The sequence below is a fragment of the Anastrepha obliqua genome, chromosome 3 (assembly GCF_027943255.1).
Source record: "Anastrepha obliqua isolate idAnaObli1 chromosome 3, idAnaObli1_1.0, whole genome shotgun sequence".
NCBI classification, from domain to species: domain Eukaryota; kingdom Metazoa; phylum Arthropoda; class Insecta; order Diptera; family Tephritidae; genus Anastrepha; species Anastrepha obliqua.
The window spans coordinates 126,961,567-126,981,965 of record NC_072894.1 but is presented as its reverse complement, the minus strand read 5'-3'; the positions used below and the strand labels follow the sequence as shown (position 1 = coordinate 126,981,965).

Here is a 20,399-nt window from a genome sequence, read left to right as displayed (position 1 = left end):
CAATTAAGAGGAGTTTTTTTCATTTGCGTTTTTTTTAAAGATCGCGCGCGAGTTGTGGCAAACTGTCATCGTGGATTTGTTGAGCAGCGTTTGGCATTTCATCATGGAAAGACTCACACCGCAACAACGTCTACAAATTGTTCAACTGTATTATGAAAATCAGCGTTCTGTGGCAAATGTTTTTCGTGCGCTTAGATCGCATTATGGACAACATAATCGGCCTGCCTTAAACACTATTCGACATATCATCAACAAATTTGAATCCGAATATTCATTGGTGGATAATTCTCGACCGAATAGACCACGTCCAGCAAGAAGCATTGAGAATATAGCGGCAGTAGCAGAGAGTGTACGTGAAAACCGCGATGAATCGATTCGGCACCGTTCTCAGCAACTTGGACTGTCGTATGGAACAACTTGGTCAATTTTACGGAAGGATCTTCATTTAAAAGCATAAAAAATACAGCTCGTACAAGAACTAAAGCCAAATGACCTTCCTGCACGTCACCGTTTTGCTGATTGGGCTCTTGAAAAGATTGAAGAAGATCCGCTGTTTTCGAGCAAAATTTTGTTCAGCGATGAGGCGCATTTCTGGCTCAATGGTTACGTCAATAAGCAAAATTGCCGTATTTGGGATGAAGAGCAACCAGAACAGGTTCAATAGCTACCTTTACACCCAGAGAAAACAACGGTCTGGTGTGGTTTATGGCTGGTGGAATCATCGGTCCATATTTTTTCAAAAATGATGATGGCCGCAACGTAACTGTGAATGGTGCTCGCTACCGTACCATGATATCGGACTTTTTGCTACCTGAAATTGAATCTAATGATCTGTACGACATTTGGTTTCAACAAGACGGAGCCACTTGCCATACAGCTCGTGAAACAATGACTTTATTGAGAAGTCATTTCGGAGAGCAGCTGATTTCACGTTTAGGACCTGTGAGTTGGCCACCAAGATCTTGTGATATCACACCTTTGGACTTTTTTCTTTGGGGATTCGTGAAGTCCAAGGTCTATGCTGATAAACCAGCTACGATTGAAGCTCTGGAAGCCAACATTACGCGTGTTATTTACGACATACCAGTCGAAATGCTCGAACGAGTGATTGAAAATTGGACCTTCAGAATGGACCAACTTAAGCGTAGTTGGGGCCAACATTTGAATGAAGTCATATTTAAAAAGTAAATGTCAAAGAATGTCCTTTCAAATGATAAAAAAAGGTTTTGAACATAATTTACATTTTTGTTTTTTTTTTAACTATTGAAAAAAGCACCTCATGATTGATCACCCGTTATTATCGTAGTCTTGCCGCTTAATACTTTATGTGCTTTATCTATGTTCTGGAATTTTGTCTAACTGTTTAACGATTTAATGGAAACGCATAGGGTTAGAATAAGATTTCTCATAAAAGCTTGTTCGTTTGTGTTGCGTTGAGTCTTCCCAAATTCGCATCCAGCAGTGATACTCCACCATACATTCATCCCAAAACCCTTCATACAGCTTTTGAATTGCCTGTTTCCCTGATTGAATGTTTCGCCTTGTTCGCCACTCTTCGCTCCAAAGAAAGAAGAAATGGCTCTGCAAAAAACTGAAATTTCCTTGAAATAACTTTCATCGAGGTAAATTTTTCTTGTAAACTGGCATAATCTTTATATATCTGCGGTTAGAGCTCTTAACTTTTAGTTTTAATTATGGGTTTCGTAATAGTATCAAAGAGCACCCAGGGTCGTTTAATTATGTCCTTTGATTTATTCGAGCACTGGTGGATGGATATACGACATTTTTTGCCTTTTCGCCTGAGTTGTCCACATATAGTTGCCCATGTGAAAAGTGGTAATTCTCTAAATCGAGCCCAAACACTCACAGCGATTGTCCTTGGGTAAGTCGCACCAGAAACGGCAAACAGCAAATCTGTTTGAATCATTGGAATACGTGGCAACAGTACATTTCCCCCCTTAAAGCTCGCATTCAAAATTGAGCTTCAACCATACGAGTACTGTAATGATATGTATTTGTAACTGTTTTGTCTTCTGATGCCTTGGGAACTCTTCCTTTTGCCTACTTTTACTGTCCATTCCCTGTTGGATAGGCGTCATCAGGAGCTCATCGTTGTCTCGGGCGCAGTATTTTGGCGTACCTGTAGTTTCATCCACTGCACATCGCTAGTTTCGGTGTCCAAATGGGCGCAGCATAATTTTAAACCTACTGGCCAATTGTCTTAAATGTCACTAGAAAAGTTTCTATATTTTTGTCCCAAGTGCTACTGACTAGCGACTTAAGGTTTAGGACTTTAGTAGCGATGGTAGTTGTATGCGCCAAGTTGAGCAAACTTTCGAGTAATTTTTGATTGCTTACAGCCGCAACTGTAAATTTTCTCTTTCAGTGGGAGTTTGATATTCTTTGTCTGTGTCGTGGATGTAATGGGGAAAGTTGTAGGTTCCTCGCAGTAAAGAAGCGGGAAAAATTGGAGATAAGCGTTTACTTTTGAACACAAGCATCGATGTCATTGCCGGGCGCCAATATTAAACAATTGTCTGCGTATGAGATTAAGGAAACTCCCTCTGGTGGTTGAGGAAGCTTCGAGGGTGAAAGGACACCACACTGCATTACTTCTTCTCTGTCCGGAAATGCGCTTGAAGTTTTACTGACAAACAACCACACAGAAAATTTGCTGATCACCTTTTTATTCCTGTTGTCGAATGGCTAACTATGCCGAAAGCCTTGCCAGATCTAACTCTGCTAGGACGGATATTCCGCAGGAGCGGATTGCGTCTCGGTATATTTGTTTTGTTAAGTGCTATGGTAAGACTATGCCCTTTGTGGAAGCCAATTTTCTACTTTCCACTTGACACGGGCTATAATAGTGACCATAGACAGATTGAAGACCTTAGTGAGATACTCTATTACCGTATTCCTACATTTTTCAACATCAACCTCATCGCTGAAATGTATGTACGTATGTAAGTAAGTGTGAAGTCGCTCGAAAATCGCATTGATTTTTAACATTTTTTTTTTACATACGATGTTGAGAATTTTCTTGCACATGTTCACATGGAAAAGTATTTCTTACAAAATAAATTTGGCCATAAGCACGTTTTTTATTAATTTCTACCTGACTATTCGCGTAATTTTATTTTTGTAAAAAAAACGGGCCATACATACTATTTATACAAATATATAGACTCCAGCGCCACCTCCAATATAAACTTACAAACCATCCCTACAACACCAAAACTTCATCGCAATCGAATGAATGGTGTAGTAGTGCATAAGACAAATTTTTAGAGATATACAGACGCCCTTATACCAGAAGCATGAATATATAGATTTTCCAATTTGTAATTAATCGACTTGATTAACCATTGGATATTCTATGTTATACTAAAACCCAAACTGACATGCGTAGTAGGAAATCTTAAATAATTTGGAATATCAGAAACCAAACTTGATTTTAGGAGAGAAATAAGCTTTCAAACAAGATCCCCCAACATTTCACTTAGCCAGAAGGGAGGTAAGATTTTGTAATGGTCGAACACAGATATAGGTATTAATTCATTTAAAATATATTTTTACTTACTTACGTACTTACCTAAATATATTAATACCCAAAAATTTATAATACAAAATCGCGTCTAGGGTATTTATTTCCAATTTAATAATTTGAACCATTACACACCCAAATTTAAAGATTTCAAGTGCCATGAACAAAACACATTATTATTTTTTTGTTTTTGTTTTTTCTCTACACTTATGTATACGAATTTGATTTTGAAATCTTTATTAGATGTTGTAACGGCAGTTTTATCCATAAAATAATAAAATGTTAAAAGTTTAACTATGTGCTTAGAAACTAATGAAAATGTATACATAGACGAATATGTATTATGCAATTGTTTTTACTTGTTTGTTTTTGTTGTATCTTTCCCTTTTTGGATGTTGGCTTTCACTTTACTTCGTGTTGCGGTTTAAATAAATTTTTTTATTTATTATTAATTAGCTTTTCTTTCTCCGGTTTTCAGCTATTAAATTCTTTTATCATTTTCAAATGTTTAAAGAATTAAAATATGTATACTTTATTATGTACAGTTCGCTTAGGACTGCTCATCCACCAAGAGCATGATCTGTTGAGTTGTTGTCTGAGCAGGATTCCTTGTACATTCCACTTGATGAGCGTTCCAATCTTTTCGTTGACAGAATTCAGAGCAATATGGAGTCTTTCGACATAGCGAGCATTCGGCTAAAGCTTCTCTGTTGCAATTAGCACACTGAACGTAGAAAATATGTATTTTTAGTTGGCAGCGGAGTCACGAGTCCAAATTGGTATAATTTAGGTAGAAGTTGTAAAAAATGAGAAATACCAGCATTAGAGCAAAAAATTTTAAATAAGCAAGTCATTCTTTTTAATTATACAATATTTTACCTTCTTTGCTGAAATTATTTCGTTGCCATGCAAAGAACCGGAAATATTTGGATCTTCAAGGTTTCGCATGGCGGCCACTGCAGCATCGCGTTCCTTCTGAAGAATTTCAATCTTTCGATCATATGAATTTTTTAAATCGGTCAGAATCCGTTTGAAATCATTTGTGGCCTTCACCATTGTGCAATAAACATTCTCCAGATTTTTCATTGCTTGGCTATTGTCCAGCAAAGCAATAGAACTAGTGTCATTTATATTGACTACGTATGTCTCGCGATCATAGGGATTTATTTGAGTTTGATCAACCAATTCGGTCGATGTGTCGAGACTGTCATTCAATGTGGGCCATGGTTCGTCCTTTGATGTAATATTATCTTCAGTCAAGAAGATATTGTTTTCATCAACTACAGTTGCAGTCGGTGGCGGTTCCGCATTATTATTACTGTTATTTGGGTTGTTGTTACGCTTTCGCTTCGGTACTGAATCGACATCAAGATCTGTCTGGTTTCGCTTCCGGCGTTTGTATGGAGTAAATAAACGAACTGGGCCGGATGCTAAAGACAAAAATATATTACATTAATAGAAATTGGTATTAACATATTTTCTTATACCAAACATAAATCTAAGTCTATATTAGAAAGTTTTTAAAAATTTAAATAATTTAGTTTGGGGAAAAAGAAATCCATTACTTTTGTTTTTTATTTTGCGCAAATGGTTTAAAACGGTTTTATGGTCGATCTTTAGCTCCCGGGCGATGCTACGACTACTAGCATGCCGATCAACTTCGATTATTTCTTTGATTTTATCGGCATTTTCAACGACGGGCCTGCCTGTGCGAGGTGCATCTTTAATATCAAAAATGCCTGAACGAAATCGACGAAACCAAAATTGCACATAATTAGCTGTTACAGTATCGGCACCATAAACACCGTTCACAATTTTAGCGGCCTGGCTTGCATTTTCGCCTTTATGAAAGAAAAACTGTAAAAGGTACCGAATTTTCTCTTTGTTGACTTTCATTATTAACACTCGGTAACTCACAACTGAATGGTACAAACAAAAACAGCAAAAGACAAATGTTTAATGTGAAATGTCACCTTGACAACGAGCATAAACTTTAAATTGTTCGGTCGATACTTTGTGAGATATCGATCACTAAAGCCATCTGCCGAGAAAATAATGTATTTATTTTTCCCCAAACTAATATTTGCATTCTAGTTTTTCACACGCCATATTATTCATCAAAGTTTTAAATGGCATGAAATTTTGCGATGTTACATTTCCTGGGAAAAATATTTCTATATTGTGTAGTGAACCTTTAATTTTTTGGTATTTAATTATGAGCCATTTGTCAACTCTTTGTATTTAAAAAAAGCTACCAATCTTAAAAAGTTTAGTTCTAATGCAACAATATTTTAGGCGACTATGAAAATATATTTTGCTCGATTCTAAGCAAAGATTAAGACGCACTACACAAGTAATTCGAGAAGCTCGACCAAATTCCTAATAAAGGGTGTAGCGTACCTGACAAAATATTTGTGACTGTAACACACTGTTAAAATTTCTTTAAGTTATAAAGCCGTTTTTGGAATAAAAAAGTTTAAATTTTCTGTTATTCTATAACATTTTTGTACAAACAACCCTACTAAGCAAAAACAAAAAACAAAGTTAACAAAGCATATATCGGGTCAGTCCATAAGCTCGTGCGTTTTTTAAAGATGATTTTAAAATTAATAAAAAAATTCCAGTCTAACGGTTAAACGCGATAGAAGTGAAACCTTCCGTAAAACAAACTGAGAGAGAATGAGACGAAAGCAGCATTAGGAGCGGGATAATTATAGGTTCATTATAATATTGCTATAAAGTTCATATTTTATTTTCTTCATTTTATTATTATTCATCCTCAATGTTTTCAATTTCAACAAATGATACGAGTGGCTTATGATAGCTAAAATATGATACAAATGCTTTGGTTTCGATGTTGTCAACATATCTTTGAAATACCGCGTCAATTGTTGTTTTTGATCGTGTTGTCGATTCAGTGCGATTGTTACACATTTTTAAATTGAATGTTGTATTGAGAAAGTCAATTGAACCGCTGTGTCCAATGCAAAATTTACGTTAAAATCGCCACTTAAAATGATTGGAACTTTATCGTAATCTTTTCTAAATATCCGCGATACTTCTAGTGTATACTTTATTAAATTTTTGTGAATGAATTCCGTGATGCTATTTATTCATTGATTCGGTGAAATATAAATTGCCTCAATTAAAATTGTTTTTCCATTGCTCAATCTGGTTTCGCATGCACATATTTCTCCCACTTTAGAAAGCTGAACAGACAGTGATTCTAGTTGCTGTGCATTCAGATCTATCTGTGGAGTTACAATACGAGCACCGTCATTTTGATTGTGGTATATTGCAACACCGCCTGCAATTGCGGTAAATATTTAAAAATGAAAATATTTACAAAAAATTTAAAAATACGGACGCAATACAGCACACGCGGTTGGTATTATGAGCGTCGTAACGCGTATATTACACAGACGTACTAACATACACACAGTCACGCTTGGTCTAAGCAAGTATTAGGTAGTGGAGTATAGGTATACATAATGCCTTCTCGTTCACCGTGGCTCCGTAATACGCAGGCGCGCACACATACGTACTAGCATACATGCAAACATACATACGTATGACGCTTGAACTAAACACCAAAGCAAGTAATAGGCAGTGTAGTATACATACTAGCGTGGCTCAGCAGTACCCAGCCACACACATATACGTATATCAACATATAACGCTTCGTAGCCAAGAGTGTCGCTTTTTCGTTTCATCGAGCCTCAAATCACTCCCAACGATTCTAAAGAAGTTTTCACTTCAAAAGATGTTTAATTCCCTGCTCAAAAAAATTGTTTGTCCTTGGAGCCAAAATACGCTTCGATATCCCTTTTTATAGCTTCTTTTGAGGAGTAGTTCTTGTTACTCATATGGGATTGAAGTCCACGGAAAAGGTGATAATCACAAGCTGCAATATCCGGGGAGTATGGTGGATGCTATTCGCTAAAGACGGTCGATTTTTTTTAAGTACCGCATTCAGGTTTGATAGCTGGTGGGAATAATAATCAGCAGTTATCGTCTGGTTTGGTTCCAGAAGTTCATAATAAACAATACCGGCCATATCCTACCAAATATACAGGAGAATCCTTTTGGGGTGAAAGGCCATCTCTAGGGGTCGGTTCTGGTGTTTCATCTTCATCTAACCATTGACGTTTGCGAACAGAACTATTGTAAAGGACCAATTTTTTATCACCAGTAACGATACGGTTCGAAAAACTTTTATTTTAAAGCCGTTGCAGCACCTGAGAACAGAGATTCACTCTCTGCTGAAGGTTGGCGACGGAAAGTCTATGCGGGACCCATTTCCCCAGCTTTGAAACCTTTCCCAACTGAACCAGGTGCCTGTGAACTGTTCCATGCGATGAATTTAACCTCTGAGCTATCATATCGACTGTCAAATTTGGCTCAGCTTCCACGAGTTCGAGCAAGGCGTCGGAGTTAAAGACTTCAGGACAACCAGCGCGCGGGGTATCCTCCACAACACAGTTACCACTTCGGAATTTTGAAAACCACTTTTGCGCAGTCCCTACACTCACGGTATCCTCTCCGTGAACAGTGTTTATTTATGCAGCAGCAGTTGTTGCATTTTTACCACTTTTATAAAAAAAATTACAAAATATGCCTCGTGTAAGCGTTCGAAGATTCCATTTTATTTTTTAATAAGACGTACTTCTATCCGCGATTAAAATCACTTGTTGAATGCACAATATATCAAAGAAAATATAAATAGTTCCGTTATATTCCGCGAATAATTTTTTGTATGCAAAAATCGTACAAAAGTGAAATTATGGGTAAAATACGCACGAACTTATGGACTGGCCTGATAGAACTTGTCTCAGTGCTGCCCTTTATGTTGTTTTACATTTACTTCCCATCAACTGAACAGTTATTTCCACTGATCAAAGTGAAATCAGATTAAAGGAGATAGTCCTCTGGAGGCAATCTCTCAAGGGACATGGTGCCATTTTTAGGCAGTTAATACCGCATCTCTCTGAACTTCGTATATATCTCTAATTTTTTTATGTTTAAACATTTAAAAACCATTCGATAATGTTAAATTTTGAGTTCCACCTTTCCCATGATAGTGAGCGAACCGGGTACTTTCTGACTACCCCAATTTGTTGTCTAAACCCTGTCAGTGTAGTGTAATTCACCGGTCGACTTCGTCTATCTCATCTGAAGGTAAGCCCAGGAAACTAGCTGTTTCGACAAGTTGAGTCCAGAGGAAGAGGAGTGTTAAATGAGTGGGTTTGATGGGGCATGTGAAAAGGTGGTTAGTGCCGCGCGGGGTGCCTTCAAGTGCAGGGCATACGTTTGGTATGTCGGTGACCCAATTTGTTGTTGTTGTTGTTGTAGCAGCATCAACATTCCCCATACTTACATACGGGGAATGGTGCTGGAGTGGCAATCCTTGGCCGGATATAAATCCGGGTCGTTTCGTTAACGTAGAACCGACTGCCGTGGAAACGTGACCCAATTTGTCAGGGAAGTCGACCCAATTTGTCAGGGAAGTCGCTTCCGGTAAATAATAATTTAAATATAAGAATATGTATATATTATTTTCTTCTTCTTGATTGGCACAGTAACCGCCTTAGTGATTTTTCCGAGTTCAACAAAGTGCGCCAGTAGTTTCTTTCGCTAACCGACGTCCGTTAGAAATGCCAACTCTTTCCAAAGGAAAAGAGCACAAAAGGCCAATAGGTTGAAGTGCGAACCTCATTCATTCATTCCAAAGAAATAGAGCCCTTTTCCTCCTCTACTATCACCTTTGGGCATCGTACCGAAAACTTTCATAGCCGGTGCGTCGGTATATATTCGTATGACATGACCTGTATCGATGTCTGCATACAGCTCATACAGCTTATCGTTCAATAATCGCCGTCGCAAACGTGCAATGCTTCATTAATCTCTTGCTCTCGAACGTTCTAATTGTCGTCGCAACAAGTGCTGTTATCGTCCAATCTTAAAGGGGTGGGCATGATGAGAGATTTATAAAATGCTACAATTTGTGGTGCGCGTCTTGATGTTGTACAAATGTAAGAACCTGCAGTTTTATGCTGGCAACGGCAGATGGATTTATTATAAGGAGCTTTTTAATAGCAAAAATACACTCTGGGGTTTGTCATTGCCCACCGAGGTGCGGCCACTATTAGAAAAATACTTGTTTCTCATTTGGTGTTTCATGTCCACAATGGGTTTCAATCTGGGGTCCTACCGAAAAGTCACGCACATACACGCTGTTGTGAGAACTTTCGGTTAGAAGAAGAAATGCTTTAATTTACAACTGTCTGAAACTATTTAATAAATTACCAAGTGATAAGAAATTAAAAGAACATTACCGCATTTAGAAGATTGCTAGTAGATGATATTAAGGAAACAGCGCACTACCCCAAAATAAATTTATACTGTATGCTATTATTAAAACTGACTATATCTTTTTAAATTACTAAAAGTTCAAAAAAGCTAAAGCTAAAGAAACCACATAACAAATAATAAAATAGGTATTGATTCTGTAATCTTCTCTAATATTAAATCCAACGATTGCGCTCCTCCCGCCCAACCGACAAACAGTGCGCATGACGTACAGATCATTTTTATTTGCCACCGAACCAATCAAGGCAAACGTTTGTTAAATGACAAGATCTAAAATTGTCGACTACATCAAATCATCATAAAAGTAAAATCTTCAACAATCATTTATTGAGCGAATATAATTTTCATAATGGCGAAAACCGAGCCCGATATATCAAAGGTTCTAAGAATGCAGTTAAAGTCTTGGCAAAAGATAAAATGGTCCATTAAGTCCTGTTTCAGCAGTTTCCAAAGTCCAACGAAGGATACCGAGTTGGAAACCGAGGAGATCGAGTTAATGGATGACATAATTTGCTAAATATTTTACTAAAATCTTGTTTGAGTATTTTCTCTAAATCTGTATGAGACGCGAGTTGTAAATTTGAGTAAATTATTAATAGTTAAAATTTGTATTGCAATGCCCGCGCTAATAACGGACAACTGATGGAGAAATTGAATATGTCCACTAATATGTTATAAAAGCTTGAAATAGTTTTGTAGTGGCAGATTAATTTCCAATATCCCTGAAGCTTTCTACGGATAACCGATGGGATAACTTTTTTATGGGAATTATGAAAGATTATTTTTTCAATGCTGAAGGTAAAACTCCTTCTTTACGAATTGAATTATCATATAATGAATACCACTCTGAATAACAGAACCTGCCTTGCTTACATTTCGAGTAGCGTATTACATAAACCGCGTTTAGTGCACTCGACAAATCTTCACCCAGATTTAGGCAACATTTTAAAATCATGCCTATTCCATTATGCTGTGGTGAGTGTTTAAAAAATTTTGCTTATTAGGGTACCTAACGTGATAAATCCCCGATCTCAGTTAAATAAGACAATCTTTCATTCACTGTTTGGCTTAGGAGAACCAAGATGTTTTACAAAATTTATAATCAGCATTATAATTCCGGCAAGTGAAGGTACCCCGCACGACACTAACCACCTCTTTACATGCCCCCAAAAACCGACTCATCTAACACCCCTCTCCCTCTGGACCCAACCTGTCGAAACAGCATGTTTCCTGGGCCTACCCCTAGTTGAGCTAGACGAAGACGACCGGTGATATGCCCTACACTGACGGGGCTACCATTACTGTTAAAACAACAATAATAACAACAAAATTTATAATCCCTGTTGCTCTTTTGGGCTAGCCTTAGTACTTAATGAAAATTAACAACTATTAAAATTATGTATATTTTGTTAAGATAATTGAACCTCTTTTTTTCAAAGTTATACTGGAAACAGCAATCCTTCAAAGATGTTTTGTCCGTAGTGCGAATAAAACCCAGAACCCACCGTCGGTACCTTATGCCCAAACAAACTCGGCTGCGCTGAAATATGAATATGGGTAAAATTCTACTTGTTAACAACCGATTTTACGAACACTTGTTTCGTGCTCATGTCAATATAGTATCAAGCTAGATGTGATTTCAACAATTTCCCCAAGAAAATTAATGGAAAACTCGAAGCCAGACTGTTAGATAAAGCCAGAATCTGGCCGGACTGCCACAAATAACAAGAATCGTTCACTATAATGGAATGTTATACTAATTCGAAAATTTTAAGAACAAAGAGTTAACTTCCCTATTAATTTACATACTCGTATATCCAAGAAAAGCTTTTATCCTGCCTGATACCTTTGTTTGATTTATCAACCTAATTTAAGACTTTTCTCGCCGTTATGTGGTACATTCTCTATGTATGTATATCTACATGAATGTATATGTACTACTGAATGCATCGGTGATGTATTTTTTATCAACGTAATGATTGAAGGTAATTTACGTTCAAAACGGTATTATATAGGGAGATTCAAAATGTAAAAGCTAGAAAAGTAGAAAGCGACGTCATCCTATAGTACACTGTACACAATTTTAATCATCTCAACCTTTTATTGCGAACAAAACCTAACACAGATTATCGGTCACATCATTCAAAGGGCATCGTCTCTTATATGTTATACCATCAGTTCACGATCTGAAGTAGCATTGCAAAACTAAAATTCCAAGTTGAGCAATGGAATAATTAACCTGCTTACGAGTGTAATTATGCTTTTTTTCTAGGAGGCGGTCCCAGAGAATCTATAAATGAAAATTCGCTACACAAATTGATTGACTGATCCAATGATCTTTTTTGTGACAAAACTATAATTTCATGTACTCACCAGCTTCATCATCGCAACAAACGGTGCAGCTGCAGTTTGTAGCGTGTGGTGTCAAGATCCCATCATCTATTAAAGATTGCAACGATTTTCCACCGTACTTAATGGATCGCTTCCAATCCTTACTCGAACCGCGTCCACATACATTTTCAAATTCGCTGGGCGTATACCATTTATCCTTGTATTTAACGCAACGTCCACGGCCTCCTGAGCCCAACTTACTGCGATACAAATCTGCGCTGGTTGTCTTACAACGAATAGAAAATACCTCCATATGCGTAGTTTCAGCCCAATTAACTCCAGTCCCCGACCCGCATCCTGAGCCAGTTCCTTGGGCCGGATGTTCACTGGTCGCAGTACTATCGTGACTATTATTACTGCCAGAACCGTCATGATTGATTCCTACTCCACCAGCACCTCCTCCACCAGTCGTCTGCTGTATGACAATTGTCTTCAAATCTCCCCCCATACTGCCTACAACGGGGCTGCTCGATATATAGCCGTTGTCGACACACAGCATTTGCTTGAAATGCGGCAATTGGTCCGGTGTGATCACATTAAAGGAGGCTCCAGTGATCATTGAGCCTATCGGCAGCGACACCGGTACTGAGACCACACCCCCACTACCGCCACTATTCTCATTAGAGGTCACCATTCGAACCTTGGTATCCAGCTTTTGGTTTTTTAATTGTAAAATCGCATAATTAACAAACGCAAAAGTAAAAGAGAAAAAAAAGAAAAAATTGTGTACACATCAATTGCGCTGTTGAAGACAGAAGGCTGCACGCAAGGGAAAGGGGTGCATAAGTATCGAGCGCGGGAAGGGGCTGCGCGCAAACTTGTGTTCGGAACGCCACGCCGCCAGCCCTAATAAGAATTTGCTACAATTACCTGGTGACCAGAACTTTCCAAAATCACCTCTTCCTTAACGACGTCGCGCGCTTCGTCATTGAGACCACCCAAGTCTTTTACATCACGTATCCTGCCTAGATGTAGCTCAGCAGAATCGACCTGTTCCATCGTTGCACTATACTTTTTTCACACTACTTCCACTTTTATGTGGTACTCCGTGATCCTTCCACTACTTTCTACCGATTTTTGTTCAATCAACGTTAAGTTTAATTAGCAAAGTTTTTTATTCGTTAGTTTTGTAAACAATAAATCACATTTTGCTTATAAATAAAATTTTGTGGAAAATATTAACTGAACATGACATTTCTTGATAACAAAAGGTTTGTTGGATTTGTGGCCGCTCAAACAAAAATTTGACAGTTGGAAAGCGACTTCTCTCCAGTTACCTTTTTTCCCAAGCTGTTGCCGTGTTGACTGGAAAGAGCTGAAAATGTATAGTTTAATTTACTAAAATATTAATATAATAGGATAATACACTTGGGTAAATTATCGCTAAAACGGGGGAGATTTGAAACATTTCAATGCACACATAAAACTTAAATTGGAAAAAAAATTGGGGAATATGTTAAAATACCCTAATTTTTGAGGGATTTGTGCTGCCATACTAGTTTCTAATAGGAAAAATGTTCTAGTTTAATTTCAGCTTTATTACGGCTGCAACTATGCACTTAACTACAATAATATAAAATATCGACATTTCAAAGTCCACTCATATAAATGATTTCATTCTATTCTGTTTGGTATAATAACTAAAGTCAGGAAAAAAATGTATGCAAATAACGGGTCTACCATATAACTCTACGGAATTAAAAATGCTATAAAACAGAAACTACTCAATATTTTTCCAAACTGTTTTTATTTTGAAGTACAATCCTTTCGGTTATTGATGGAACACAACTTCATTCATATGGCTGCCTCGGCTAGCCATGCACCATCCCATACGATCGATCCAATTTTTGAACACATTTTCGATTGCATGCGGCTGTATTTCAGCTATGACATCGCGTATGTTGGTCTTCAGTGCATCAATTGTTGCAGGTTTGTTGGCTTAACACTGGTCTTTGACGACACCCCAAAGATAATAATCCAACGGCGGTTTTTGGTCAGTCACGCGTTGGTTTGTCAATAAGCAACCCAGTTTCTCTTACTTTTTTCGTAAAGTAACGCACATACGCTTCATTCGGTGCTTTTCTTCTTCCCATTGCCCCACGTAATTTTCGTACACATTCTGCAACATTACCATTTTCAAAGTAATGTCGCAATATTTCCCAGCGTTCTTTGAGCGTATACACAACCATTTTCGTTCAGCGGAAGAATAAAACTAATTTTCTGTCAAATCAGATGACAAATAATACCTAGTTCAAATCCGTAACGATAGATGGCGGGCCCTGTATATGCATTATTTTTCAATTGAACATTTTCCTAAATAAATTGTGAGCGCAGTGTTGAACTGTAGCTATGGCATTAAAAGAAAAGTAATGCAATTGCAACAAATAGTGGTAAGCAAATAAAATAATGTTACGTTTTTGTCCAATAAAACATCCCTTAATTATTCCTCTGAGTTCGACCAATGGATTGGCCACGAATTAATGGCAACACAATTTGCGTTATTCAATTTCAGCACTCAATCCCCTTACTTTATGTTTACACGTTCAACATTTAACTTACGACTGATTACTTTGTGCGCATGCACCCCTGCTTATATACATGTTCTTAACAACTACCGTAATGAATAGATGTGGCAATTCGTATTTTCTGGCAACTGCTGTCATAAGATCTCCCATTCATATCTTTGGCTTAGTATCTCATTCGCTCTGTTTTGCTAGTAGTTTCACAAACATTCGTGCTTTGCCACACTGCTCTTCCCTTAATTCTGATCGTCCCGATTAGACACCAAACTTTTCGACCCAAATAGAGCCAATCTGTCCAGTAAACTATTTTGATTTTCCCCTGACCAATTTTGCATTGCTGTATACGATATACCACACCATTCAATCTTTTAATCACATTGCATGAACCTTCCCTGGACGCTTACTGTTTTGGAACAACGCTTGTTTTCTTAGCGGATTTTCAATAAGTATCAAATTAGCTTCGCTAAATCCTTCGGAGTTCTACTTCTTTAAATATTATTTAAATGATCTGTGAGATAACTATTTGAGTTTATATCAACAATGATAGAATACACCATTGCGCCTTTTGAATTCGCCGTGTCGTAAGAGCCCATGAATAAACAAGCAAAAGAAAGGGGAATTACTTGTTTGTGAAGAAGAAGAGTAGGGAAAGCAACGGAAATAACCGAACACACACACATGCTTTCTTGCCACGGCATCTTCCGCATAAAAACGCAAGTAAACTGCATTTGGCGACTTTATATTAATTTGTGCTTTCACAATTTAACACACGGCACTTCGTTTTTATTAGTTTGATTAGATCAAATCTCACAAGCCATTCACTGAATTTTCAGGAACATGTAATTATGTACTGAGAAGAGAGCTTATTAATCATGGATTGCATGATTTAGGGTTATCCGCCAGGAGAACAATATCATCGGCATAAAGGAGAAGACGAATATTCATGCCCTCAACCAATAGTCCACCTTCCAAATAGTCGGGCAAATAATTTAAGTATTAAGTGAACAATAATGGCGACAACAGACATCCTTGTTTCACACCAGTGCAGATTTTAAAATAGTCGGATACTTCTTTTTCCATTAACACCGTTGCCATAGAATTCATAAAAGAAATACCCCGTTAGTTAGTGGCTGCATTTACATCTCCCTTTTTAAAAATTGGGAAAATTATTGTTTTTTTCAAAAGTCTCATCGATTCTTCCGCTCTCAAAAATTATGTTGTATACCTTTTTTAACTCCAACAGAAATTATGGCGAAGCAAACTTTAGCGGTTCATAAGGTATTCTATCTTCTCTTGGCACTTTAATTATTTTAGCATTTTTAATGGTTTTTTCGACTTCGATAAAAGTTATATCTTTATCAAGATATTCATCTTTACATAGCGCAGCTGCGTAATAAATGTCTTTTGTTAATTGCGGTTGGTTTAGTAGGCTTTGAAAATAGTATTTAAAATCGTTCGCAGTGATATTTGTACCAACTTGAAATGACTTTCCTCTTATATCCTTCGCTACACTCCACCATTCTTTTGTATTTGCAGTTTCGTTGATTCGTTTTTCAATTTTTTCATAATATTCTTTCTTTGCTTTTTCACATGCGTTTCTATAAAATTGATTTGCCTGTAGATAGTTTTGCTTATCGTCTGCAATGTTCGATTATCTAAAGTCTTTCAGATATTTGAAGGATAGCTTCCTAGCCTTAAAACATTTGAAATTGAACCATGCATTTTTAAAAGTGATTTTAATATTTCTGGCAGGTGACTGTGGCACTGACATTTTTATTACGTTGGCAAGCTTCTCCAGATCCATTGTTTCTCCTCCATTTTTAAACCTATTTAGGTATTGATTTAGATTTAATTGATAATTTATCTTATCGTTTTCTTTGATGTTGATGTTTTCCAATTCGTTTAGTACCATATTTATTTTTAATATTAATTTAATTGGTATGTGGTCAAACTATACTTTTGATTCAACTTCGAACCTTTCAATGTGTTTCAAACCTTCTTGGGAAACTGCACATAAGTATATCGTTTACGGAGTTACCAACTGCACTTATGTAAGTCAAATTATCTTCCTCATCACCAGCTGTTCTGCCATTCATAGTCTTCGCTGAAATCCATAAAATTTTTGATTCTATTAATTAATACCGCATCTCTTGAACTCCTTTTTCCAGTATCTGCTGCGTACATGTCTTCGATATTTTGTTGTATATTTCCAACTCTAATATTTAGGTTTCCCATAACAACTGAAATCTTCTCTGTGCTTTCCTTGAAAAATTCCTTCACCACCTCAATTTCTTCGTGCCAAGCTGTTCTTATATACAATGGTATATATATAATGTTATCATGCCATCCTTATCTTATCACATCTACTCCATTTTCGGCTTTGAGACTATGTAGTATGCCCTTTTTTTGCAACTCTTTTTTGATTCCATAGTGCCCATTTACACGATGTCGCCACTGGAAGGGAAACATTTTGTTCCAGGGTGAAGGACGGCCGGGGAAGAGGGAAGGGAATTTGTCTCCTGTACTGGCGACACGCTTTGCTCTTCTTATTCGTATTTCCAATCTTAAAGCAATTTTTGACAGTTGCTTCATTCGTTTTCTGCTTTTGTGGAAGAAAGTTCTAAGTTATGTGTTGGTTTTCATACAAACGGAAGAAAACAACGATGACAAACATCCGAACGCTGCTTGGGAAATGCACGATTATTTTTGGTAGTAAATTAGGTATAATTTAAAATAGTTATGGGACATGTTTATGTTGATTTCTAATTTTTCCCTGCATTTCTAGATACTCAAGTTAATTTTAAGTTAATTATTTACATATGAAGTATTTTTAATTTAATTTTTTTTATTCAAGTATAAGAATTTATAAATATATTTCAATAAAAAAAACAACAAATTATTTATTATTTAACCAGTTTGCATTTTTCATTCATATATTTAAGAAATTTTTGACGAACGTTTTCCGCTTTACATGTAAGCGCGTGCGAGAATACTTCCGAACCATACGATGCTAAAGTATTAAATGTCAAAATGTCGCCGAAAACAATTTTGCCCGTGTGCCCGCGAATGAGACATGAAAAGAGAATTTCCAGTGTCTCCATTCCAGATGTCTCCGTGTGTAAATGGGGTGATACACGCAACCTCCAGACGCTCTTCCAAATTTGCTGCTACGACTTGCTGGTTTCCAGTAAGTGCCAAAATCTGAGAAATATTTCTTTGCTTGATTTATTTTCTCTTCGGTTAGGTGGGTCTCTATAAGTTCAAAAATGTAATGCTTTTTAACATAGTCGAATAACGCAGGGAATATATATTTGATTTCCAAGCCATTGACATTGAAGGAAATATTGTAATATTAATTTTAACTTGTGCACATTTTAAATTATTTTCAATTATGATACTTTTAAGGTTATTTTTGTTAATCATTTTGCTATTACAGACGTTTCCTAATTTTTTTTTAAATAATTTTACTTAACAATATATTATAATCTGTTTTAATGAATGAAGTCTGTTTTCATATAGAAGTAGCATAGTAATATTTTTATTTTTATCTTTATTAGATCCTAACCATTTGCTTGCTACTTTCATCCTATCATCTCGGCAGTTGAGACATTTGTGATGATATTTGTGATATAACAGCCATAATCACATTCATGCCTTCTCCTGGTGATGGTCCTGGATTCTCTGCCTTCTCTTCTCTTGGTCGATGTTTCCTCAGCTTCCAGCTGCAATATACCACTCAAATTTCCCATTTTTGTTTTTAGGGTCCGGTTTCATGGTACCTTATTCCACAATTTCACTTCTGACACTAATTGTTACGTTTTTCTCGAATAAAACATCGCTCGAACTCAATTACTGGATTGCTAAATAAAAGTCACAAACTAATGGCAACATAACTTCTTTTTTTTATCTCAAGACTTGATTACATTACTTTACACGTTCAGGCGCTTAACTTGCGAATGATTACTTTGTATGAAGAAAAAACCGAAACATGTTAGACCTACCTCGGAACCTCCAGCTACAGGCCAATTTGCCTTTTCGACTCAGCGGAGAAAGTTTTATGGTGCTCATACTCACAACGTCAACGTACGCCCGTATCAGCTGACACGATGAAACTAATGAGAGCCCCACGTAAATGAATTCTCACCACCATTTCGTTCCGTAGTATTGTAGATTGTTGTTTCATCGTTGGTAAGTGTGAGCACCATTAGGCGAGTTTTATGTAACCGTTTCGAGGCAAAGATTCAGAGTGGCTTTAGAAAAGGAAGATCCAATATTCACGCTTTAAGCATAACTACTAAGCTAGAACTGGATGCAATAAGAGGTACTCGTTGGCGCGAAGGATCTAAGAAATACTGCTTAATAACAACCTGGATATCAAAAACGCATTCGATACGGCAAATTGAGCAAAGATTTTAGACACACCGGATCATATATGAGTATCCTTCTATCTAGAAAGCTCATACCAAGCTACTTCAAAGGCCGTTTGCTGGAATATAAAACCTCAGCAGGTATGAAAAATCATGTTGTCACATGCGGTGTAATTCAAGGCTCTGAACTCGCTCCCTTACTATGGAACATATGCACGACGGGGTCCTTTACCTCTTGGTACCCAAGGCAACCGAAATAACTACTTTTGCGGACGACGTCACCGTAATTGCTATAGCGAAACATTTTGGGATATTTGCAACAAAGTCGATAAGTCCATAGAGGTTGTACAGACGTGACTTCTACAAAATGAGCTTCAGCGCGTGGAATAGAAAACAGAGGCGGTACTCATCTCTATCAGGAAAAACTTAAAGGAAGTACTATAAGCGTTGGCAAACACAGAGCCACTAAATACCAGCTATTAAATACATTGATGCTAGAAAATAAGTTCTCATTTAAAGTCCACCAGGAGTATACTTACAAAATAATTCAGCGACAGCGGCAGCGTTATCGCGGTTAATGATAAACGTGCGAGGGCCAAAGCAACGCGTGTGTCAATTGCTTTCAGGCGTAGTTAAACTCAAATTCTCTATGAGGCACCTATTTGACACAATCCTACGCGCCGTGTCGTACATCCGCTGCATTAAGTAACGTATCGATTAAGTACGCTTAAGGTATGCAGCCCGTTCAAAACAGTATCGAAATATGCAGCAGAAGTTATCGTCGGATTGCATCCAATGGTTATAGTGACGAAAGAGGCAGTTAAGCTTTTCGAGACCAAAATCGAACGCTCTGTGGCAAGAGAATCCACAGATCCACAATTCAAGAGAGCGCACGGTGAGGTATCTTTCAACTTAACCCAGCTCTTAACTGGGCACGTATGCTTTAAAACTTATCTGCATCGGTTCATACACGAATTGTATTCCGTATGCGACCACTGCAGTAGGCACTAATATCATCGCAAATATCAGCGGAAATGTTATCGCGGATGTCACAAATGTCAACGGAGTTATCGTCGAAGATAAATTCGCAGCTGGAAAAACAGGATACTCGCATATCCAAGTTAGAAGCAAAGAAGACACATATAACGTCGAAACTGGAAACGATCGAGTCTGAATGAATGCTCACCTCTTTGAACTACAACTGAA

General features: G+C 37.2%; 1 protein-coding gene across 1 annotated transcript; it reads right to left on the bottom strand.

Annotated features, from left to right (window-relative positions):
• Positions 1-3,615: 3,615 nt before the first annotated feature.
• Positions 3,616-13,537, bottom strand: LOC129241854 (deformed epidermal autoregulatory factor 1). Its single transcript, XM_054878395.1, has 4 exons — positions 13,175-13,537; positions 12,287-12,956; positions 4,424-4,974; positions 3,616-4,268 (listed from the first exon to the last, which is right to left on the bottom strand). Exons 1-4 carry the CDS (start codon positions 13,301-13,303, stop codon positions 4,095-4,097), a joined length of 1,524 nt encoding a protein of 507 aa, XP_054734370.1. The 5' UTR covers positions 13,304-13,537; the 3' UTR covers positions 3,616-4,094.
• Positions 13,538-20,399: the final 6,862 nt, after the last annotated feature.